At 46.4% G+C, this 25,251-nt stretch overlaps 2 protein-coding genes across 3 annotated transcripts in view; one reads left to right on the forward strand and one right to left on the reverse strand.

Moving 5' to 3' along the window:
• Positions 1-59: 59 nt before the first annotated feature.
• FKBP8 (FKBP prolyl isomerase 8) lies at positions 60-23,975 on the forward strand. 2 transcript variants are annotated; one of them, XM_083594750.1, is made up of 10 exons: positions 60-201; positions 3,822-3,896; positions 9,518-9,833; positions 10,605-10,774; positions 12,605-12,693; positions 13,351-13,568; positions 19,120-19,292; positions 19,774-19,851; positions 21,305-21,436; positions 22,776-23,975. In XM_083594750.1, exons 3-10 carry the CDS (start codon positions 9,542-9,544, stop codon positions 22,860-22,862), a joined length of 1,239 nt encoding a protein of 412 aa, XP_083450876.1. In that variant the 5' UTR covers positions 60-201; positions 3,822-3,896; positions 9,518-9,541; the 3' UTR covers positions 22,863-23,975. The 2 variants fall into 2 exon arrangements, with proteins under 2 accessions (XP_083450876.1, XP_083450875.1); XM_083594749.1 differs by lacking the exon at positions 60-201 and adding an exon at positions 3,488-3,569.
• A 425-nt stretch (positions 23,976-24,400) lies between these two features.
• LOC310753221 (uncharacterized protein) overlaps positions 24,401-25,251 on the reverse strand; it is a gene marked incomplete at its 3' end in the record, with an annotated part of 3,250 nt that continues 2,399 nt past the window's right edge. The window contains exon 3 of the mRNA XM_083594279.1: positions 24,401-24,460. Coding sequence (XP_083450405.1) covers positions 24,401-24,460 — 60 coding nt within the window. The remainder of the gene's footprint in view (positions 24,461-25,251) is intronic.

Consider the following 25,251-nt stretch of genomic DNA (forward strand, 5'->3'; position numbering starts at 1 on the left):
ATGGATCCGTCCCGTTTCCTTGGCAACGCGGGGCTGCTTCCGCACCTAGCCCAGCGCGGCTCGTCCTCCGTCTCGATTGGGGAACTCCGCTGGCCACGCCCCCTTGCCCGCCCTAGGCCACGCCCCTAAGCGTCTGGCTAGGAGGAGACGCCGAGCGGGTGCCCCTGAGCATGTGCAGAGTGCATCTCCACAGACAGCAAAGTAGGCTTTAGATTTACGATATATAATGAAGTAAATGTAACAAATTATAATTTATGGGAGGGGGAGAACCCCGGGGTTCTGGGCATGTGCAGAGTTTATCTCTTATTAATAAAATATAAATAAAAAATTGACATTTACATCCTGCCCATCTGGCTGGGTTGCGCCAGGCACTCTGGGCAACTTCCAACACATATATTAACAACATGGAAAACGAATTAGGTAAAGCTTGACACCCGTCTCCGAGTTTCTGAGCATGTGCAGAGTGTGTTTCTCCCTACACAGCAAGATGGGAATATGCTGGCCCCCAGGGTTTCTGGGTATGTGCAGAATGCATCCCTGGACAACCGGTTAGTTACAATCTGCTCCCAGTTGGGTTTCTGGGCATGTGCAGAGGTTTCATTTCTCCTTAAACAAGATGGTCGGTTGCACCTTCCCCCCTGGGTTTTCTGGCCACATGGAGAGGGTGTTACTCCAGAGGCAGCAAGGTAGGCATATGTTGGCTCACCAGGGTTTCTGGGCACGTGCAGAGCGTAGATCTTGATAGACTACAAGGTAGGCACAGGTTGGCAGCCTACCTGGCAGTGGCGCATGGCCTGAGGCTGAAATGTGCTTTTGGGATGCAGTTTTCATTCTTCTGCCTGTTTCACGCTGCTTTGTGGCTGCATTATAGATTTTTAGAACAGCAGCTTTATTCTCAATTTATTTCCTAATGATCCCTAGCATGGAATTTGCCTCTTTCATGGCTGCCACATACTGGGTTTAACATCTTCATTTGAGCGAACTATGAACCCAGTGTTACATTCCTGGTCAGTTATTGCCAGTTAAGACCCAAGGAGCATATATGTAAAATTTAATTTTTTTTTGGCTCCAACATTCATCCCTTTACATTTGCATTGCACCCCTAACAATTTAGTTTCATCTGCAAACTTGGCCACATCGGAGCTCATTCTGTGACTGCGAAACTTGGCAAAAGCTGATTTATTGCACACTTAATGCAATTAAATGCCAGCTATTGCAATTTCCCCTCTCCTTGGCTCTTTTATTTTTGAGAATTCAAAGGTGGAGGGTTGCGTGGGACAAATACTTGGCTGAGAGACAAATACTTGGCTGAATGGTTAATACATAACCTGACTCTAGTGTTAGGCAATCCAGGCGAGTCTGCACTCTGTTTTTAAGGACACTGGAAGTTAATCCTCTTCCCCATCCAGCATTTTCCCACAAGGTGTGGGAAGTTGAGAGAGTTGCCTCCTGAGGTTTACTCTGCAGGCAGGTAGACTGCAGCTGGATGTGGAGCTTCTGTTGAGTGTGGAGGGGATCTAAAACAAGAATTTCCTTGGTTATAAGCTGATTTGAGCCAGTTAAATGTTTTCAGGCAGCTCCTGTACCTGGGACAAGTACCTGCCTGCTGTTTATCCCACATCTGGTAGTCAGAGATAGACTTCCTCTGTATAGGGAGGTTCCCTCTCTCTCTCATGGCTAGGTGCAAATGAAATGAAACAGATACAGAACCTGTGTCCATCCTCATTGTTGCTGGATTCTGGACCCCCATCACTGGTGATGGCAAAGACATGGCATTGCAGGGGCTGGACTAGATGACGCTTAGGGTGCCCTCTGATGACATTTCCATGAATCTGGAGGACCTCAGTTTCCTCATCCCCTGACAAACACCTCAATACTCCTATTAAATTATTAAACATTCCTATGAGTTGCTAGGGACGCGGGTGGCGCTGTGGTCTAAACCACAGAGCCTAGGGCTTGCCGATCAGAAGGTCGGCGGTTCGAATCCCATTGCTCAGTCCCTGCTCCTGCCAACCTAGCAGTTTGAAAGCACGTCTAAGTGCAAGTAGACAAATAGGTACCGCTCCGGCAGGAAGGTAAACTGCGTTTCCGTGCGCTGCTCTGGTTTGCCAGAAGCGGCTTAGTCCTGCTGGCCACATGACCAGGAAGCTGTACGCCGGCTCCCTCGGCCAGAGATGAGCGCCGCAACCCCAGAGTCGGCCACGACTGGATCTAATGGTCAGGGGTCCCTTTACCTTTACCTTTTTATGCGTTGCTAGGCTGTATATAGCACATTTAACGGGGAGAGAAGAATAATTAATAGTGTCCTATTTTAATAGCTAAATGTTGGGACAGATCTTATTCTTAATATGCCCTGGGGCCCCCCAGGGCTTGGACCCTGTGCCTATTGGCCAGCTGCTGGTTACACAGGAGCAAGCTGAATTATGACTGTGATCCTTACCTGGGAGTAAGTTCTATTGGATGCAATAGGACTTATTTATTATCTTCACAATGTCCCTATGAGGTACCTTGGGGCTGAGAGGCAATGACTGGCCCCGAGTCACACAATGACCTTCATGGCCAAGTGGGGAGTTCAACCCTGGCCTCCCAGTGCTCTAATCACTAAACCACACTACCCGTCAGAAGAGCCCATGTGGCCTATTAGTCCAGGATCCTGTTCTCACAGTGGCCAGCCAAAGGGAAGCCCACAAGCAGGACTCACAGATTCCCAGAACTGTAGAGCTGGAAGGGACCACGAGGGTCATCTAGTCCAAGCCCCTGCAATGCAGGAATCTTTTTGCCCAACGTGGGGCTCAAACCCACAACCCTGGGATTAAGAGCCTCACGCTAAACCAACTGATCTATGCCAGGTTCCAAGAGGAATCCAAGCACAAAAGCTTCCAGCAAGCAGCATTCAGAAGCGTTGCTGCCATGAGGACTAGTAACCTGAGTAAACATACACAGAATTACTCAGACAGTTGAATGGGCTTGCTGGACTGCTATAGGTGGCTATAGCAGTGTAATTTGAAATGAAGGCCAATGCCTTTATTTTGCTATTAATCTGTCCTTAAATTTATTTATTTATTTTTGCACCCTGTTCCGCATTTTATTATCACACATCAATAGTCTGCCCTCTCTTCAGAAGCAGCCCAAGGGGGCATGCAGACTTCTCTCCCTCCCTGTTTCCCCCCTAACAACGACCCTGCGAGGTTGGGTTCTGGACACCCTTTTGCCGGGGGGGGGGGCAAGCCCTATACAAAAACATGGAAAAGGATCAAACCGAGAAACAAGGACACACAACTTCTAAAATTATTTTAAAAAATAATTTCATTTTTCAAAAAATGAAATAATGCAATAATACAATAAAAAAATTTAAAATAATTTTACAGTCAGGCTGTTTACGAATTTTAGGCAGCAAAATAAATCAGATCTGCATGGGAAATATTTTCCCCCCCTTTCCCTTTAAGAGGGAGGGGCAGGCTTTGACTGGCAGCCCCATTAGCCAGTAGCGTTGACTTCCTGTTGTCAGCTGAGCCAGTGGTGGGGAATTGAGGTGGGGGTTGGTGGGAGAGGAATCATTCCTGGACCAGGTGAGTGCCTTGCAAGCAATACATTGGGGGGGGGCAGAGAAGAGGGGAGGGCAGGAATGTGGGGGGAGTTCTTAACAGTGGGGAAGGCAGAGATTGCACCCATGCAATGGGGAGAGGGGGTGGTGGTGGTCCAGAGAAGGCAGTTGCCTGGACTTTGCAACCTGGGCGGGGATGTTTGTGTGTTTGCAATCCTTTCTGCATTAGCTGCCTTCCTCTCTCTCCCCCTCCATTAAATTTTATCTTGTTTTGCAGGTCGTGCATGTGGCGCCTTTCGAATCCGGGACTCGAGGGCTCGAACTCCACGCAGCTCTTGGGAAGCCCATAGCGGTAAGCCCAGGACCCGGGATTTGCCATTTGCTCCTCTGCCTGGCTGCCAAGTTTTAGGCAGGGTGGGGGAGGGATTGGAGGAAGCGCCTGGGGATTAAGGCCTAAACCTCGGAGCCTGGGCCCATGTGGGGTGGGTGGCGTTTCAGAGGCTAGGCCACATCACGTAACCCTGCTTTGAAATCCAACACAAATCTTCTCTCTGTTTCCCCGTCTTGCTGTGATAAGCTTCCTAGTCCTCAAGATCTCGTGCGTTGGGTGTGGGTGTGCGCCCTCGACTCACTTTTGTGGCCTAGAAATACACATTATTATTATTTTCATTATTATTACTAATTTCATTTACCCCGGCCTCGCCAGCCCTTGCCACCTCTCTGCGTGTGGGTTGAGGTGAGGCACGAATATATGTCCTGGGTTGCAGCCGTCTTTGCCTGCCTGCCAGCCTGCTTGGGTGTGTTGGGGCAGAACCTGGTGTTTTGATCGGGCTGCTGGGTCTGAGCTTTGCTGTCCTTTCGTGCCTGCCTGTATCAGAACATTTTAATTTTAATTATAATCCTGAGATGGCATGCTAAAATGGAATTGTGGTTATTATTATTATTATTATTATTATTATTATTATTATATAGATAATTTATTATGGTCAAAGACCAGCTCGCATAACACAATAAAAACAGTGTTCATAAAGAGAAAATATACAATCAGAGCAGATTGCAGCAATAGCTCATGAGTTAAAATTGAGATATATACATGCACCCGTGCAACTGAGATTTGGACTTCCATAAAAATTGACCCTAAGGCACCCCAAAGGGCGACTTCAGCATTTCCCTAGTAAGCTATTTTATTCTAGAGGATGATCTGTGCCTACAAATCTGGGTGCAGAATCTGGCTACCAGGTAGGTCGTCTTATTATTATTATTATTACATTTGCCCGAATGGTCAGATCAGAGCACAAATAATTACAACAACCCTGCGAAGTGTTGCAGCAGGTGGGGCCCAGGGAAGGGTGCCAGGGGTTTGGCTCAGAAAGAAACAGAGGGCGTCTTGGATAAGGATATCTACTTAGGGAGTTCAGCAGAGGCGAAATTCGAACCCGCCCTGGCTTCCTGCTTTTCCCCTTGCATGCACACAGAATCATAGAGTTGGAAGGGATCACTAGGGCCATCTAGTAATGCAGAGCTCTTTTGCCCAAGATGGGTCTCGAACCCACGACCCTAAGATTAAGGGCCTTGTGCATAATATTACTCTGATATTGTTCCGTACCATCTCTTGAGCATTCCTTCTGCAAAAGGCAAAATTGCAGGCAGACTTGCTCGAAGGTAGGAGGCTTTATCTTCTTAAAAACCTTTTAGCAAAGGAATGCAGAAAGCTGCCTTGACACTGTGTCCCTGGAGCTCAGCATTGCCTGCACTGGCTGGCAGTGGCTCTCCAGGGCTTCTGGCAGGGCACATTCCCAGATCTTCCTGGGGATCCCATTAGGGATTGAACCAGCAGCCTTTTGCATGTGACGCAGGCGTTTCGCAACCCAGCCCTTCCCTCGGGGAGTTCCACAGGTTAATGACATGTTGCGCAGGCACTGGCTGCTTCCTGTTGTTTGTGCTGCGAATCTGCTGACCGTGAGTTGTTTGTTCCCTTCCCTGTCCTGGTGGAGCCTGAGAAAGGGGTCAGCCTGGGGTGCCCCAGGGTCTGTCTGCTGGGGAGAGGATGGGTGCTTGTGAGTGTAGAAGGCATGTGAATTTCTGAAGGTTCAGGGAGACTTGGCCCCCAAAATAGGCTCCTCTAGGAACAGAACCGACAAACAAATTTATTACTGTATCACCATTACTTAGATTTAGAAGACATCTAGATTTGTTTTATTATGTTTTTGCGTATGTTGGAAGCCCCCCAGAGTGCCCGGGGCAACCTAGTCAAATCGGCGGGGTACAAATAATGAAATTATTCCTGTTATTATCATTATTAGGAAGGCATGTGAATTTCTGAAGGTTTGGGGAGTTTTGTCCATGAAAAGCTTCCTCCAGCAACAAAGTCTATGAATAAGCAAATTTACTTATTATTATTTATTGTTGTTATTATTATGGGAAAGTGGGATTGATTTGTTTGTTATTGATTTATTTGTTTGTTTATTTCTCTGAGGAGCTCAAGGTATTGTATGTGGTCCCCCTGCTCCTCATTTCATCATCACAACAGCCCTACAAAGTAGGTTGGCTTGAGAGACAGTGACTGCACCCCCCCCCAAGGTCACCCAAGGTTCATGGCTGAGTTGGGGGATTTGAACCCAGGCCCCAGTCCGGCACTCTATCCGCTACACTTCCCAGTGTTAGTATTAATATTATTACTTTTCTGCAGAGAGAGAGAGAGAAAGGAAATAATAGAAAAGTGAATATAGCGCTATATTATAAAATATGTCTCCAGCTAAGGGAGCTATTCAAGCCTATTGGTCTAGGTTAGTCACACCCAGCAACTTCAATGGATTTACGCCGATTGCTATGACTAACATTGAATACAGCTCATCACCACTGTTTTAAAAAAGTGTCCGTTCTACCTGGACACTGAGGTCCAGCTCTGAGGGCCTTCTGGCGGTTCCCTCCCTGAGAGAAGCCATGTTACAGGGAACCAGGCAGGGGGCCTTCTCGGTAGTGGCACCCACTCTGTGGAACAACGCCCTCCCATCAGATGTCAAGGAGAACAACAACTACCAGACTTTTAGAAGACATCTGAAGGCAGCCCTCTTTAGGGAAGCTTTTAATGTTTAATAGACTATTGTATTTTAATATTCTGTTGGAAGCTGCCCAGAGTGGCTGGAGAAACCCATCCGGATGGGCGGGGTATAAATAATAAATATTTATTTGTTTATTTATTTATTTTGTGTTTTATGTTGTGATTTTATGTTGTGAGCCACCCTAAGACCCACGGGTATAAGACGGCATGCAGATTTAGTAAGTAAGTAAATAAATAAATAAATACAATTAAAGTAAAAAAATAAAAAGAAATAAGTATTACATTTGCATACTGCCCTTCAATCTGTAGATTTCAGGGCGGTTCACTACATAGAAAAAAATAGGGGGTCTCTGGGTAGCTCAGTTGGCAGAGCACAAGACTCTTAGTCTCAGGGTTGTGGTTTAAACCCCACATTGGGGGAAATCTACCTGCATCGCCCGGGGTTGGACTAGATGACCCTTGGGTTCCCTTCCAACTCTACGGATTCCATGATTCTTCCTTCCTCCCTGCCCACCCATCTCTTGAACTTTTGGGCAGACAGGGGCAGGATTAAAATCTTGATGGTTTTTTAAAAAAATGTTATCAGCGTCTGCAATCTCACTGGGACACAGGGTGGCTAAGATCCTGGAGATGTCTTGATCTGTCCGTAGGGTCATTTCCCCACCCCCAAACCTCGGGGGCTGGCGATTTCTCCAATACGCATGCTTGGGGTTCTGTTAAGGACAAAGAAGAGATTCGCACCAATCTCGTCCTAACAGCTGGGAGGTGGTCTCGTCAAAATAGGAGCTGAATTGTAAGCTAGGAAGTCCCCAATTATCATGGCTGCCTTCTGATGTGGGCTAGAACCTGCTAGAGAGTGCAGGGTTCGAATCGTTGCTGAGACAAGAAGTGTGAGCTTGGGGGCCTGTCTCCTCTTTCCGCCAGACCTACCTTGCAAGGTTGTTGTTGTTGGGGCTTAAAATTAAGAAATGGGATAGCCAAGTATGCCACATTGAGCTCTTGCACAGAGGAGGAGGGTAGCTGAGATGGAAACAGAACCTTATTAGGAATGGGGTGTTTGGCCTGGAAAAAAGGAGACTGAGAGGGGATAAGATCATAGAAAGGTCCCCCAAAGGTCGTCTAATCCAGCCCCCCCCCCCCCCCGCAATGCAGGGAATGGCCTTCTTCCAACATCTCAAGGGCTGTCAAACGGAATAACAACAACAATAATAATTTATTAGCGTATTTTTCGTCCCATAGGACGCACCTAGTTTTTTGGGGGGGAAATAAAGGAAAATTTCCCCCCTTTATTTCCCCCCAAAAAAGCAGGTCGGAGAAACCGAACCAGGTCGAGGAACAGCGGGATGGCGGCGCTGCGCCTCCCTGCTGTCCCCCGAGCTTGTGGGGCTGGCCGATGTCTGCCCAGCGCGAGGGGCGCTCTGATTCAGGGCGCCCCGCCCGCTGGGCGGCAGGCTGCTATCCGCAGCGTGGGGAGCCCTGCGGGGAACTCCTGCAGGGCTCCCCACGCTGCGGATGTGTTCCCGAAGCGCCGGGCGCTCTGCTTTCAGGGCACCCGACGCTCCAGGAAGCAGGCTGCTATCCGCAGCCTAGACATCCCTGCGGGACCTCCCGCAGGGCTGCCTAGGCTGCGGATGTCTTCCTGAAGCCTGGAGAGTGAGAGGGGTCGGTGCGCACCAACCCCTCTCGCTCTCCAAGCTTCAGCGAAAGCTTGCATTCGCCCCATAGGACGCACACACATTTCCCCTTCATTTTTGGAGGGGAAAAAGTGCGTCCTATAGGGCGAAAAATACGGTATTTATACTCCGCCCATCCGGCTAGGTTTCCCCAGCCACTCTGGGCGGCTTCCAACAAAACACTAAAGAGGGAACAAGTTTGTTTTCTCCTGTTTTGGGAGGGCAGGACTCGAACCCGTGGCTTCAAGCCGCAAGAAAGTAGATTCCGACTAAATATCGGAAAGAACTTTTCCGGGTGTAAGAGCTGTTCGACACGAAGATGTGGTGGACTCTCCTTCCTTGGAGGTTTTCAAGCAGAGGTTGGGTGGCCGTCTGTCCAGGATGCTTTAGCTGAGATTCCTGCATTACAGGGGGTTGGACTGGATGACCCTCAGGGACCCCCTCCCAGTGCTTCAGTTTCTATGATTCTTGGAGGGATACAGGGAGAAAGGTGGGCTGAGACGTGTGGGTATAGGGTGGTATACAAAGTAAGTAAGTAAGTAAGTAAATAAATAAATAAGTTAATGCCGTACCTGAAAAAATAAGAGACCCAAGTGCCCCAGCCTTTCTTCATAGGGGTGTCACTCCCTTCCCTTCCCTTGATTCGTTCTCCCCTTTTTATTTTATTTTTTAAAAATAATTTTTATAAAATTTCTGTTTTACATTTTAGAATATTCACTTAACCATCCTTAAAATATCAGTGACTTCCCTTCCTCTCTTTCCATGGTTCATTTTGCACAACATAAATTTTATATAAATTTATATAAATTACAGCCTGCACCAAAAAAATCACGCACCCACTGTTGCGTGGGGCCGCAGTGGCGCAAAAACATGGTTACAAAGCACGGATCCACATGGATCCTCAGGATTTTTGCATTGGGTCACGCCAAATTCACCATCAGATCACATGTCTGTGGCCACAGCATGAACCACAAAAATCATACATCCACTGTTTCATTCAGAATATTTTTTTTCTTGTTTTCCTCCTCTAAAAACTAGGTGCGTCTTATGGAGCGAAAAATACGGTAAACCATTCAGTGTTCCGTTATTACATCCATCAGAATTTACTTATGCTGTTGAGTTTCTCTTAACGCTGCCCACGTTTTCAAATAAACACAATTTCCCTCCATATATTCAATAAACATTCCCCAATCTTCTTTAAATGTATGTTCTTCTTCCCTCCCCTTTTCCCTTTTCCAGCTGCCCTGATCCGCCGCCGCCGCCATGGCTTCCGGGGGAGAAGGTCTGGAGGACATTTCTCCGGACTGGGCGGGGGCCAGCCTGGTGGACCTGACCTCTCCCGAGCTGGCGAAATCCAACACCTCCACGCTGGACAGCGGGGAGGATTTCGAAGTCCTGGATAACGACGAGGAGGAAGAGGAAGGGCGAGACGAGGACCTGAGTGGCCTCCCTCCGCTGGAGGACGTGCCCAGAAACGACGGCCGAGAGACGGCCGCCTCGCAGCCCCCTGCTCCAGAAGATGCGGAGGAGACCCCTGAGTGGGTGGATGTGTTAGGTGAGGGCACCTTGCCTTTGGACGGCGCCTTCAGCAAAAGCTGTGGCAGGCAGAAGTTCCACCGGTGCAGCTGGGATTGGCTTCCCCTCAGGCCCACCTCTATTTCTCCCTTCTGGAGAAATTCTGTGATTCTCCCATTTCTGCTTTCACTTCTACTTTTTCGTAGTTGTCCCCTTCCCCTATGTCAAAATTAATTGCAAAGGATGCAGGTGTCAGGATGGTTCACAAGATAAAACACAAAATACATAAGAAAAATAAAAATAGGAGCAACTCAAAAATCCCCCTCTCTGCCTTTATGTGTGTGGATAAATGACACAATATATGACAGAAGTGTGATAAAGGGTCTTTTTAGTTACTTTTTCTCTGCTCTTTTTCCTCTCTTTTGTAAGGATCATATTTTGTTTTATAGTTTATTTTTCTTTATTATGCTTCTCTCTTAATATATTGATTTTTATTCTAAATGAGTTTGGATTTTAGGGCTTCATATGTTAAAAATCTTCCATAAAGATGTTGAAAAAAATCAGGAAGAGCAAAACTTGCTTCTTTGATTAAAAAAATTACAGATTTCTGGTATCTATCTGTTTCACATTCAGTTATACATCAGCAAAAAATATACACAGAAGGTCCGATCCATTGCCATCTCCCCTCATTCATAAACTCAACGCCTTGTTGCTGCCCCAGTGCGGAACACTAAATATCATCCCAATTAATTAAAGTGGATACAAACTTCTTTCTACTCTCCTTCATGTTTCTCTCGGTTCTTCCCCACAGGGAGCGGTTTGCTGAAAAAGAAAGTCATCGTCGCAGGTCAGGGACCGGAGACCCGGCCGGTTAAGAGCCAGGATGTCACCGTCCGCCTTAAGACCATGCTGCAGGGAGGCACGGTGGTCGAGGAGAACCCCAGCCTCACCTTCACGCTGGGGGACTGCGATGTCATTCAGGTGCGTAAAACTCTCTTTTGGGTTGTGAATACCAGTTGTGAGGGAGCTGCACCTGGTTGGTCTCAGCTTGAACCAGTTTGGTTCCAGAGCAGGAGAAAACAAGCTTGCTCCCTCTTCCATGGGACAGCCCTTGAGATGTTGGAAGATGGCTCTCGTATCTCCTCTTCTCCAGGCTAAACATACCCAGCTCCCTCAACCGTTCCTCATCAGGCTTGGTCTCCAGGCCCTTGGTCATCTCATTCTCCCTCCTCTGCACATACTTCAGGCATCTCAATGTCCTCCTTAAATTGTGGCTCCCAGAACTGGACACGGTGTTCCACGTGGGGTCTGACCAAGGCAGAACAGACCCGGATTGTGCCTTCCCTTGACCTTGACCCTGGACTTCTGTGGATGCAGCCTAGAATAGCATGAGACTTTTTTTGGTGCTGCATCACATGGTTGATTCATGTTACGCTAGGGGTCTACTTAGAGCCCTCGTATCTACGGGACTGCCTCTCCTGGTCTGCCCACAGAGGACCTTAAGGTCCATGAATAATCATAGTTTAGAGGTCCCGGGCCCTCAGGAAGTCAGACTATCCTCCACCAGGGCCAGGGCCTTCTCAGTGATGGCTCCGACCTGGTGGAATGCTCTGTCCCATGAGATCAGGGCCCTGCAGGATTTAACCTCCTTCTGTCGGTCCTGTAAGATAGAGCTATTCCGCCTGGCTTTCAATTTGAACTTAGCCTGATCTTTTATTCCCCTTCCTTCCCTCCCCCTCCCCTTTTTATGAAGATTCCCCACTCTGGGATCCCACAGCTAATTCTCCCCTGGTCTCCTCGCTGGCCCAAATAGGACTAATTTAGCCAGCTAGCCCTGGTTATCATCTAATGTTTATTGGATGGATTTCCCCCCTAAATTAATTTTTTAATTCTGAATTTATTGTTATTCACGTTTTATACTGTATTTTATGCTGTTTTTTGTTGCCTCAATTAAGTGCTTAAAATTTGTTGTTAGCCGCCCTGAGCCCGGTTTTTTGAACCTGGAAGGGAGGGGTATAAATAAAATTTTACTATTATTATTTATTATTGATCTTTTTCACATGTACAACTTACTGACAAGCCAGGTGTTCCCCATCCTGTGTTGGTGCAGCTCTAAGATGTTCTCACAACTCTTCTTATGACAGCTGAATGGAGCCCCTACCTCTGGGTGACAGATCCTGGGGAGCCGCAGGCAGATCCTGTCCCTCTGATCCTGTCCTCAGGCTGCCTTATAATAATAATAATAATAATTTATTATTTGTACTACGCCCATCTGGCTGGGTTTCCCCAGCCACTCTGGGCGGCTTCCACAAAGACCAAAAATACACTAACGTGTCATACATTAAAAACTTCCCTGAACAGGGCTGCCTTAAGATGTCTTCTGAATGTCAGGTAGTTGTTCATCTCTTTGAAATCTGATGGGAGGGCGTTCAACAGGGCGGGCGCCACCACCGAGAAGGCCCTCTGCCTGCTTCCCTGTAGCTTTGCTTCTCGCAATGAGGGAACCGCCAGAAGGCCCTCGGTGCTGAACCTCAGCGTCCGGGCAGAATGATGGAGGTGGAGACGCTCCTTCAGGTATACTGGACCAAGGCCATTTAAGGCTTTAAAGGTCAGCACCAACACTTTGAATTGTTCTATCCTCTTGGCCACAGTGAGAACCAGATGTTGGACTAGATGAGCCCCCCCCCTTTCCTGCTAGCTGAAATGGCTGTGTTCTCCCTCACAGTACCAGCTGCCAGGAATCTTACTTCTGGCCTGGGAGGGGTCTCCTTCCGTCCCAACAGTTGCTGGAGTCATTTTCTCCCCCTGCAGGCCCTGGACCTCTGCATACAGCTAATGGAGATGGGAGAGACGGCACTCATCATCTCAGACGCAAAGTACTGCTTCGGCCGGCAAGGGAGGTAGGTGAGGGGGGGGCGGGGGATCCCTTCCCCCAGAGGGCTGACGGCAGATTCAATTCCCGAGGAAAGAGGATCCGCTGAAACCTAAAGAAATCCTTTTGCTTGTCTAGAATCTCCCACTCCTCCCCTTCCTAGGATGACCCTGTAGGATTCAAGTGTCATGAGTGTCCTGTGTAAACCGGATAAGAATAATAATTTTATTATTTGTAGTCCTCCCATCTGACTGGGTTGCCCCAGCCACTCCGGGTAGCTTCTAGCATATACAGAAACATAATAAAACACCAAACATTAAAAACTTCCCAATACCGTGCTGCCTTCAAATGTCTTCTAAAAGTCAGATAGCTGTTTATCTCCTTGACATCTGCAGGGAGGGCATTCCGCACCATCACCGAGAAGGCCCCTCTGCCCAATTCTCTGTAGCCTCACTTTTCACAGTTGGGGAACCACCAGAAGGCCCTCATAGCTGGACCTCAGTGTCTGGGCTGGACGATGGGGGTGGAGACGCTCCTTCAGGATCTTTGGGGTGCCTCACCTGCAGTCTTGCTGTCCTCTGTCGGAGTCAGGGTCCTGGGCTGGGTGGACTTTGGCTCTGATCCCGTAGGGCAATGCCCATGCTTTTTATGAATGGGGTATTTTTTCCTCGGCCTTTCCAACCAGGAGTCCGGACATCCCCCCTGACTCATCTCTGGAACTTGAAGTGGAGCTTCTATCAGCCCAGGATGCCCCCGACCTGGAACTCCTAAGTGGGAAGGAGAAGATTGAGCTGGCGAACCGGAAGAGGGAGCGTGGCAACTTCCACTACCAGCGGGCAGACTACGTTCTGGCTATCAACTCCTACGACATTGCGCTGAAGATTATCGGCTCCAGTTCAAAAGGTGCCTGGTCCTCCATGGCGGATGGGGGTGGGGTGGGGCTAACAGGCACTCTTGCTAAATATAGGAGGACGAGCAGCTTTGAGCCCCAGTTTTCAAAAGAGTTTATTAACTTCTTGAGCTGCCTTGTACCCTGAAAGTTCAGTATCTTTTTTTTTTTTTTTTACTAATCTTTTTATTGATATTTTGGAAACGACATCAAAAAATACAAAAAAGAAAAAAGACTGAAAAGAAAAAAAAGCAAACAAACAAACAAACAACAACAACAAACAATGCCTATAAACATAAAACAGACAAACCAACATAACATCACTCAATTGGCTTCCTTCCATCTCGGTTTAGGCAAAATAAACTCATCGCTTATCTGCAGATTGTATTATATCAGCTCTTTACATCGCAGGTTTTAGATTCCGCCCACTGTGATTTTGGTAATACCTAAATTGATTTCAATGTAACTTAGAAATTTATTCCAGTCGTTCGTAAACTTAACGATTTTTTGATGCCTAATTTTTTGTGACATTCTAGCTAATTCTATATACTCATATAATTTCATTTGCCATTCTCTAATGTTGGGGATATTGGAAGTTTTCCAGTTTTGCGCTAACAAAATCCTGGCGGCCACCATTGCATATTGAAAGAATGTTTGGTCTTCATTTTTGATCTCCTCTCCGATCATACCTAAAAGGAACGCTTCAGGTTTTTTGGGGAAGGTGTATTTCAGTATTCTTTTTAATTCATCGTAAATTTGTCCCCAAAATCTTTTCACTTCGTCACAGGTCCACCACATGTGAAAGAAATTACCCTCTTTAGTTTTACATTTCCAGCATGTGCTGTCTCCGGTCTTATACATCTTCCCCAGTTTTGCCGGGGTGATGTACCAACGATACATCATTTTCTCCATGTTTTCTCGGAGAGCAGCACATGCTGTGAACTTCATACCTTTCTTCCAAAGTTTTACCCATCTGTCAAACTCCAGATTATATCCAAGGTCTCTGGCCCATTTGACCATGACTCCTTTCACCTCTTCATCTTTAGTATCCCAGTCTAACAGTTGGTTATACATTTTGGATAAAAGTTTAGTATTACTTTCTAAGATTTCCACCTGGTACCTGGACTTTTTTTCACTCATTCCTATTTTTTTATGATCGTACCATAACGCATTAATTTGGTGAAATTGTATCCATCCAGTTAATTTATCCTTTAGCTCTTCGTACGGTCTAATTTTCCACCCTCTTTCTGATTTAACTAGGAGATCTTCGTATGTCCATCTTTCACATTCCAGATTTAACTTTTTTATTGTTAAGATATCAATTGGTGAAAGCCACCAAGGGGTGTCTCTTTCAATCAGCTTTTTGTTCCTGTTCCAAACTTCTAATAACGAGCCTCTAATGATATGATTAGAGAAGCCTCTATGGATCTTTCCTTTATCATGCCACAAATAAGCATGCCAGCCGAATCTAATGTCAAATCCCTCTAGATCCAACAAATCCGTGTTTTTTAAAATGGCCCATTCTTTTATCCAACAAAGACAAGCGGCCTCATAATAAAGTTTTAAGTTCGGAACTGCAAAACCCCCTCTTTCTCTTAGATCCGTGAGGAGTTTGAATTTAATTCTTGCCCTTTTCCCTTGCCATATAAATTTAGCTAAAGTTCTTTGCCAATTCTTAAAACATGCCGTACCTCTAATTACCGGGATATTCTGGAATAAAAACAGTAGTCTCGGAAGAATGCTCATCTTAATCGCGGCCATCCTTCCTGTCCAGGACAATTTTAACCTATTCCAAGTATCTAAGTCTTTCTTAATTTCTCTCCAGACCTTAGTGTAGTTATCCTCCACTAAATTTATATTTTTCGGGGAGATCCATATTCCCAGGTATTTTACCTTTTTCACCACTTTAATACCTGTTTTTAGTTCTAGCTGGTTTTTTACATCTTCGGCCAAATTTTTTGTTAAGATCTTAGTTTTTATTTTATTTAACTTAAACCCAGACAATTTACCGAATTCCTCTAATAACTCCAGGGCATTACTGGCACTTTCTATTGGGTCCTCTAAAGACAATACCAAATCATCGGCGTAAGCCTTTAATTTATATTCTTTTTCTCCAATTCTTATACCTCTTATTTTTGGTGTTTTCCTTATTTTATTTGCGATTATTTCCAAAACCATAATAAATAGAAGGGGAGACAACGGGCACCCCTGTCTCGTGCCCTTTGCAATTGTAAAAGAATTAGTGAGATTATTGTTAATTATCAGTTTGGCCCTTTGGCTTGAGTATATTGCTTTAATACCTTCCAAAAATGGTCCTTCTATTCCTACTGTTTTCATACATTGTATTAAAAACCTCCAAGAAACATTATCGAAAGCCTTTTCGGCATCGATAAAAATCATCGCCGCAGGAATGTCGGTCCTAAGATCCAAATACTCAATAATGTCCAGTATATGCCGAACATTATCTTTTAATTGCCTGTTAGGGAGGAATCCCGCTTGATCTTTATGAATAGATTTTGTTAAGTATTTCCTGAGTCTGTTCGCCAAAATATCTGCGAAGATTTTGTAATCGCAGTTAAGTAACGATATCGGCCTGTAGTTACTTAGGTCCATCTTTTCAGCATCCGCTTTTGGTATTAATGTGATGTGTGCCTCCCTCCATGAATCTGGAATCTTCCCTCCTTGTAGAACATCATTAATCACTTCACTAAGCACCGGAGCAAGATATTCCCTTAAAACCTTATAATACTTTGCTGACAGTCCATCCGGTCCGGGTGCTTTTCCGGGTTTCATCTTCTTAATAGCCTCGTTAATCTCTTCCATTGTAATCTTCTTGTTTAATTGAGCTCTTTCTTCATCAGTTAAATATTCCCCTCTATACTCTTCCAAGTATTTTCCTATTTCTACATTATCTTCCTCTCCTTTTTCATACAACTTTTCATAGAATTGGAGAAACTTTTTTTTTATTTCATCTGGATCTTCTATTATCATATCTCCCGATTTTATTCTATTAATCACATTTTGCTTTTTCCTTTTTCTTAATTGCCACGCCAGTAATCTCCCCGTTTTATTTGCTGATTCAAAGTATTTTTGCTTCATGGATTTAATTCTCCATTCTACTTCTTGGTTTAGTAATGCTGAATATTGTGATTGTAGCACTTTAACTATTTGTTTAGTCCTTTCATCTCCCGAGTTTATTGTTAATTTTTTCTCACAGTCTCTCAGTTGGGTAATAATTTCTTCTTTCTTTTGTTCTCTAAGTTTCCTTCTGTAATTGTTTTGTTGTATTAAAAAACCCCTTAACACTGCCTTACTCGCATCCCAAACTATATTAATTGGGGTTTCTTTATTCAGATTTAAGTCAAAATAATTTTTCAGAGTACTTTTAGCCTTTTCGTTCACCTCGTCAATTTCGAATAGATATTCATTCATTCTCCACCTGTACACTCCCGATATTTCACGTTTTATTTCCAAGACTATTGGACAATGATCAGAAAGGGTTCTAGGCTGGATCTCACATTTTGTTATTCTTGTCGATAATGCACGTGACACCCAAATCTGATCAATTCTACCCCAACTCTGGTGGGGTTCTGAAAAATGTGTGAACTGCTTCGTTATTGGGTTTTTATGCCTCCATATATCTATTAAATCTAAATTTTCCTCAAGGTTACTAAATGATCTTGGGAGCTTCCCTTGATTCGATTTCCCCTTTTTTCCACTTCTGTCAAGTTCTGGTATTGGTACACCGTTCATGTCTCCAAGTAGAATTAATTTGTAATTTTCCAAATCTAGTAATATTTGTTCCAATTTTTCAAAAAACTCTGCTTTGTTTGTATTTGGGGCATAAACTGTTACCACATTGATTTTTTCCCCTTGATGATTAAGTTGTATTCCCAGTATTCTTCCCTCATCGTCTTTACAAGTTAATACGGGGTCCCATTTTTCCTTAACGTAAACAACTACTCCTCTTTTTTTATTTACGTCTGAGTTAATAAATTCCACCCCCAACCTTTTATTTATCAAAATATGTTTATGTTTTTTGGCTACATGTGTCTCTTGAAAACAGATCACATCATAGTTCTTGTTTTTCAAAGCCTTCTCAATTTTATTCCTTTTAAGTTTTTCATTTAGCCCATTCACATTCCAGGACAGAAATTTCAGCGATGCTGTTATGTTTAACTTTTATTTACTCTAACCGGGTTACCAATCTTATAGTCTGGAACCCCTGTTCCCTAAGAGTTCCTCCTCTTCTGCCGCATCTTTTCCCACCGCGGCTGAAAGTTCAGTATCAAAAGCAACAACAATTTGATAAAAGATATCTCCCTATACACATAAAAACGCAAGGCTGTCATCACGCAGCACTCATGGCAGGATTTGTAGTTACTCATCACAGTCCTGGACTTGCGTGGAGGCAGAGTGCAGTCGGCGAGCATCATTCAGCCCAGACACAGAGATCCAGCTCCGAGGGCCTGTGGAGCGCCCCTCCCGTCAGATGTCATGGCGGTCGCACATGCGCAGAAGCGCTAAATCACACTTTGCGCATGCGCAGAAGTGCTGATTCGCAACCCACGCGTGTGCAGAAGCGCCGCTGCGGGTTGCGGACATGCATCCCACACAGATCACGTTTGCAACCCGAGTGTCTACTGTACACAACTTTTAGAAGACCTCTGAAGGCAGCCCTGCATCAGGAAGTTTTTAATGTTTGATGTTTGACTGTGTTTTAATTTGTTGGAAGATGCCTGAGTGACTGGAGAAACCCAGTCAGATGGGCCGCATAATAATAATAATAATAATAATAATAATAATAATAATAATAATAATACTACAGTCATACCTCGGGTTAAATATGCTTCAGGTTGAGCGTTTTCAGGTTGCGCTCCACGGTGACCCGGAAGTAATGGAACAGGTTACTTCCGGGTTTCGCTGCTGGCGCAGACGCTCAAAATGACGTCGCACACATGCGCAGAAGCGGTGAATCGCGACCCGCACAGACGCGGGTTGCGTTCTACTCAGGATGCGAATGGGGCTCCGGAATGGATCGCATTCGCATCCAGAGGTACCACTGTAGTAATAACAATAATAATAAAAATAAAAATAATAAAAAATAAGGAATGGAGAGACAGAGAGACAGCGCAAAGTGAGCAGGGGCAGCAGACCCTACACTACTTATTCCATCTTCTGCTCTCTTCCTAGACACTTTGGATGAGTTGGGATTTATTTTTTACTTTTACAGCTGGGGCGGTGGAGAGGGAGACGTAGGTTGCAGGGGGTCTGCGTTCCCTTGCAAGACAGAAGCAGGGTAGTGTTGCTTAATGGCAGAATGAGCTCCCTTGAGAGGTGGCGGTCTCCCCGTCCTTGGAGGTTTTTCCGCAGAGGTTGGAGGGCCACCTGCCAGGGGGTTGAGCTGGGTGACCCTCAAGGTCCCTTCCAGCTCTACAGATTCTTTGGAGGTCCACAGGTCTCCCATTCCTAGGAAGAGCCCTCGTTTTGCCAATACGAACCCGCACCCCTGTCCAAGCCGCAACCCTGCCCCCTTTCTAGTAACCCCCCCTTTCCCCCCTGCAGTGGACTTTACCCAGGAGGAGGAGGAGGAGTTAGTGGACGTCAAGATGAAGTGCCTGAACAATTTAGCCGCCTCTCAGCTCAAGTTGGACCACTACGATGCGGCCCTGCGATCCTGCAACCAAGTCCTGGAACAGCAGCCGGACAACATCAAAGCCCTTTTTCGGAAGGGGAAGGTAGGGGTTGTCTTTCAGGGGGTGGGGAAGGGGAAGGGTAGAGGGTCCAGGTGGCTCCTTGTTTCACCCTCGCAACAGCCCTAGGTGTGGCCGAGACACAGGGAGTGGTCCAGGGGCACCTGGTGGACTTGCATAGGTATGGTTGGATTTGAACCCAGGTCTCCGGAAAGTGCATGGATGCCCCCTTCCCGGGATGCTGGCAGTGTGGTGCAGTGGTTAGAGTGCCTGGAAGCCTGGGTTTCAAATTCCCCACTTGGTCATGGAAGGGTTGCAATGTATGAATCCTTTTTCTTCAGCTGTTTTTGGACTGCAACTCCCATCTTTGATAGCCAGCAGGACCAGTGGCCAGGAATGATGGGAATTGTAGTCCAGAAACAGTTGGCTTTTCTTATGTCCTTGAAAATGGCAGATTAGGAAACACAAGTTTGGAAACCTGCAAAACGATCCACTGTAAATACGGGTTTCGCCTATGCTCTCCTAGGTCCTGGCACAGCAAGGCGAATACAGGGAGGCCATCCCCATCTTGAAAGCCGCCTTGAAGCTGGAGCCATCGAATAAGGTAAGGCTCAAGAGCGCCGTAGGTCTGGAAGGGGCCAGAGGGTCATCTAGCCCAACCCCCTGCAATGCGGAAATCGGTCAGAATCTGACCCGCTGCAGGATCTTGAACCGGGTGGTTGTCAACGGCTGGTAGCCAGAGGCGTACTTTGCCCCTGCCCCCAGATGTGGCTTTCTTCTGGCTTAGATGGCTGATAGAATCCTGGTACCCTTGAGGGCATCCAGTCCAACCCAGCGCCTGAAGCTGGTTGCCCAGATCCCTGCCCAGCAAGGGAGAGAGCCCACCAGCACGTTAGGTCATTGCAAACACTCTGCTGCCCTGCATTAAATTAAGCCGAGAGCCAGGTATGGTGGGGCAAAGCCCAACCGGGGTGTAGGCTCAGGTGAGGAAACTCTGAGGTTGCTCTAGCAAAGGGCAGGTGAGTCCTTATATATAACAGAAGCAACAGGTGTAACCCAAGTTTTAGGACTCACCTGTCCTGCAAGAGTCTAGCAGTCTCCAGCAGAATCCTTCCACGGCTGGGGCTCAGGCATTTGTGATGCTCTATTACGTTCTATCATGTTCTTATAATTTCTTGCACCGTTTCCAGCTGTTTTTGGACTACAGTGCCCATCATCCCTGAGCACTGGTCCTGGTAGCTATGGATGATGGGACTTGTAGTACAAAAAAAGCAAAAAGAAAAGAAAAGCTGGAGACCCAAATATATCCATGGCTAGTAAAACATTCATCTTCAACCAGGCCTTGTGTGCTGCTTAACATCCTATACCCTTTTAAATGTTTGTGGGAGGGGAACTAATGGGTCCCCCCCCTTGTTCTTACTTTTATTATGCATTTTGTGTTTTTATCTGGCGTTTTTACGCTGTGAATTGCCCTGAGATCTATGGATGAAGGGCGGGATACAAATTTAATAAATAAAAATCCGTGCTTCTCTTCCACACACAAAAAGGTGCCAGTATCGCATACCTTTGTGTACTCCCAGAAAAAAACAACATTGTTAATAATAGTAAATATTTTCTGTTTTGGGCAGGTCGCATTACTTTTTAAAATTAGTTTTCAATGTTTTATTGATATTCTTCAAATGATTTTTTTTTTTTTGGTCTATGTATTTTAATCATTTTCTTCCAAAAACACATAATTGAACTGCTCAACTTTAAAAAAAAAAAATCAAGTGTGGTATAGTTTTTCTATAAGCCAAACATTGGCCAATAATAATAATAATAATAATAATAATAATAATTTTATTATTTATACCCCGCCCATCTGGCTGGGCTTCCCCAGCCACTCTGGGCGGCTTCCAAAAAAATATTAAAATAATATAATACATCAGTCTATCCCTTGAAACGGCAAACAAACCCAGAGAGGCTCGTCTAGGGACCCTTTTGGTCTAATCCAGGAAGGCTCCCTCTCCTGCTTCCTCTAAAATACATCTTCCTTCTTTCCCTGCACCCCCCGCCAGACCATCCACACGGAGCTCTCGAAGCTGGCGAAGAAGCACGCCGACCAGAAGTGCGTGGAGACGGAGATGTACCGCAAGATGCTGGGCAACCCCAGCGGCCCCACCGCCAAGTGCAAAGACAAGTCATCGCGGGTAGGTCACACGACCGCTGAGCCGGAAGGGTTCCCGTGGGTCATCTAGTCCAACCCCCTGCAAGTGCAGGAATCTGAGGTGTGCCTTTGGGGGTGGGGTCAAGCCGCTGGTCGGTTGAGGTCCAGCTCCGAGGGCCTTCTGGCTGTTCCCTCGCTGTGAGAAGCCAAGTTACAGGGAAGCAGGCAGAGGGCCTTCTCGGTGGTGGCGCCTGCCCTGTGGAACGCCCTCCCATCAGATGTCAAAGAGATAAACAACTACCTGACATTTAGAAGACATCTAAAGGCAGCCCTCTTTAGGGAAGCTTTTAATGTTTAATAGGTTATTGTATGTTAATATTCTGTTGGAAGCAGCCCAGAGTGGCTGGAGAAACCCAGACAGATGGGCAGGGTATAAATAATAAATTATTATTATTATTGTTATATGCTGCGGCCGCAGAGACCCAGGTGGGAGAGACGTGTTTTCTTGCAGGCAGGGCAGAGGAAGGAGCATGGTTGTGCAGCTGTAGATGCAGCAGGGAGTTCCTTCTCTCTTCGCTCCTCCCAGCGGTCATTCCTCCTCTGGTCAGGGAGAAAACTCTGCTGGCAAGAGCTGTTCAACAGCGGAACAGTCTCCCTCTGGAACTTGCGAACTCTCCTTCCTTGGAGGTTTTTACGCAGAGCTGGGGTGGCCGTCTGCCAGAGATGCTTTAGCTGAGTGACACTCCAGCAACGCAAGGGGTTGTATCTGGTCTTCATTTTAGAATTGCTAACACCCTTACCTTAGTGGTGTTGTGTGGTTTGTTTGTTTTTTACCATTTTAACATAATTCTTTGACATCTCTCATTTTTGACATTGCTTTTAACTTCATGTTTAATAGTATGCTGTTCTTCTTATTTCTCTACTAGTCGTTGACTGAAATATTTATATAAGAAATAGAATATAATAATAGTAATAATAATAGCCGTAAGAACGATTGGTTTTAATACAATAATAGTACAGTGGACACTCGGGTTGCGAACGTGATCTGTGCGGGAGACACGTTCGCAACCCGCAGCGCTCGCAACCCACAGCGCCACGTCTGCGCATGCGCAGGTTGCAATTCGGCGCTTCTGCGCATGTGCAAAGCATGATTTAGTGCTTCTGCGCATGCGCGAGATTCGAAACCTGGAAGTAACCTGTTCCAGTACTTCCGGGTTCGGCACGGTGCGCAACCCGAAAACGCGCAACCCAAAGCGTCTGTAACCCGAGGTATGACTGTATAATAATAGTAATAATAATAGCAGTAATAACGATCAGTATTAATACGATAATTGTAATGCAATAACAGTAATTGTAATGACAATACAATCTCTCTTTCCCAGTCAATTCCGTGGAAGTGGCTCTTTGGCGCAACAGCCGTGGCGCTGGGGGGCGTGGCCTTGTCGGTTGTCATCGCAGCCAGGAACTAGCGCCATCTGCTGGCAGGGACGGCGAGGAGCCCAAGCGGAAAACCAGCCCCTCTTTCCTCCATCCCTTCTCCCCACCACGGCACCCCCATCCCACCCCCACTCCGGCTCTCCTCGACAGACGCACACGCGGCTCTGGACTGTAGGGTGGCAGCTGGGGTGGGGGGCGGGGCTTAGCCCCTCCCCAGAGGCTCCGCCCACCCTCTTCTTAGTTGCGAGATGCAACAGACCCCTTTGCAGTGGGGCCGGCAGGGGAACCGGAGAGATCCGTGGGGCAGGGTGGTGGTGGTGGGGAGGTTCAGCGCCATCTCTCTGACTGCAGAGACTGGAATTTGCAGGATCTCAAAGGGACCCGGACTTGTGGGTATCTTTTTGCGGTGGGGGGGGGGGAATGGGGCTTGGATTTCACTGGAAGTTCTGATCAATCCTTTTTTGAGTGCCCCTTTCTGGTTTCTGTCGGGAGACGCGTGGCGGGCAGAGCTTGTGCAGCCAAGTGTGGGGGGGTTCTTTTAGGGTCCTGTGCAGAAGAGGGGGAGCCGGTGGGTTGCTTTGGAGGAGGGGGGTACAGAAACGGACCTCCGCAGCGAGACAGGGGCAGGTGGGTTGTCTCTTCGCTTTGGTCCGGCCACGAGGAACCATGGGGACTGTTTAGGGCTGTGCAGGGAACCGTGGGAGCTCTAGCTGTACTGATTCTGACCCATAAAGTGAGCACCATGGAAACTCAGCACACTTTGGGGGGGCATGCGGTGGGTTGAGGGGGGAGAAGAGAGTGGAGATGAGGATGGGTGGGTGTTTTCCCCCAATCACCCCTTCTGGAGGCCGAACAAAGGGGCAGAGGCCCCCTTTTGAATCCCCCCTTCTGAATTCCCCCCATGACTCCCTCGCCCCCATCCCAGATCCTTTCTGGCACCAGCCTTATGGCGCCATTCTTGGGTCCCCACCCCACCCCAGCACCCACTGGTCTGGCCTTCCCCAGGACATGTCCCGCCCCCGGCCCAGGCAGGACACTCTGGTTTATTAATTATTATCATTATTTCGACCGCTGTCAGGTTTTAAACTGTGAATGCCACCACTGCCCCACAAATTCTCTAATAAAGAAAATCTGTCAGCAGCGGACCACAAGATTCTGATGCAGTTTTTATTTTCTTTTTTTGAGGGGAGGGCATTATGGAAAAGCTTTGGGTTAGCGAAGAATAAATATGGAGCCTGATGGAGGAGGGCAGCTGTGTATTAAAACTGGGGGAGCACAACCTGCTGGGAAAGTGGCCCTCGAGGACTGTCTGTGTGGCCCCCAGAAACCTTCCCCGGTAATGTAGTTTCAACTACATTTTGTTTCTGGATGTGTCGCCTCTGTAACAAAGGCTGCTGCACCAACAGGCAAGCACTGTCGTGTTTTCAAATGGTTCAGTTTAAGGGTGCTGCTGTGGCTTGAAAATTCTGAGTTCTAGCTGTTCAGATAGACTGCTCCTGGCTCTTGCTCTTTGCAGTAAATCAGCTCAGAAGCTCTTTAAAAAACCCATTTTTAAAGCAACACACAGACATCATTGTTCAGATCTGTTGCTGACAATTCCTAAGTGCATGTAATGTATTAGTGCAACCATCTAAAAAAAGAAAGTCCTTTTTGGGGAAATTTGGGGGCTCCCAGAGGTCTGCTTACTCCAGCTTTCACCCTCCCACTAGGGCTGCCCAGATGCCTCTGTAGCTGCCCCAGGCCTTCCTTCTTGTTTGCCTCCAACAATCTGGCATTTGTAGATAGATTGCTGCTAAAGATGGAGGTTCTCCTTCATGATAGCTAATGGCTATCTCTCGGCCTGTTTTGCATCCTGGTTCCCACTGTGATGATGAATATACACGGTATATATATATTATTTGTCCCCAGCCACTCTGGGCAGCTTCCAACGATTAAAAATACATTAAAACATCAGTCATTAAAAACTTCCCTAAACAGGGCTGCCTTCAGATGTCTTCTGAACATCAGATAGTTGTTTTTTATTAAATGATTATTCACTATTCTGTAATCAAACAATTGCAAATATTCTTTACACCAAATTGCAAATATTCTTTACACACACACAACTACCTATGATTCTAAGAAATTGATTCTCTGAAACATTTTAACATTTAACATTAAGGTATCTGAAGCATCTAATGTTTGGGCTCCTACTGCAAGGCCAGGGTGATTTTACAGACAGGATATATTCTGTAAAACGGCAAGTAGAAGGTGCAGGGCTTGACTTTCTCTTTGGAAAGTAAAACTAGGCTGTTTAATGATGATCCAGTAAACCCACAAATAAGATTGTTCCCTTCTGTCCTAAAAAATTGGCTGGAGGCTCAACCACGCATGGTTATAAATCACCGACAAGGCCGTAAATCCGTCTCATCCAACCACAAA

The sequence above is a fragment of the Podarcis filfolensis genome, assembly GCF_964270895.1.
Source record: "Podarcis filfolensis genome assembly, chromosome: 18".
NCBI classification, from domain to species: domain Eukaryota; kingdom Metazoa; phylum Chordata; class Lepidosauria; order Squamata; family Lacertidae; genus Podarcis; species Podarcis filfolensis.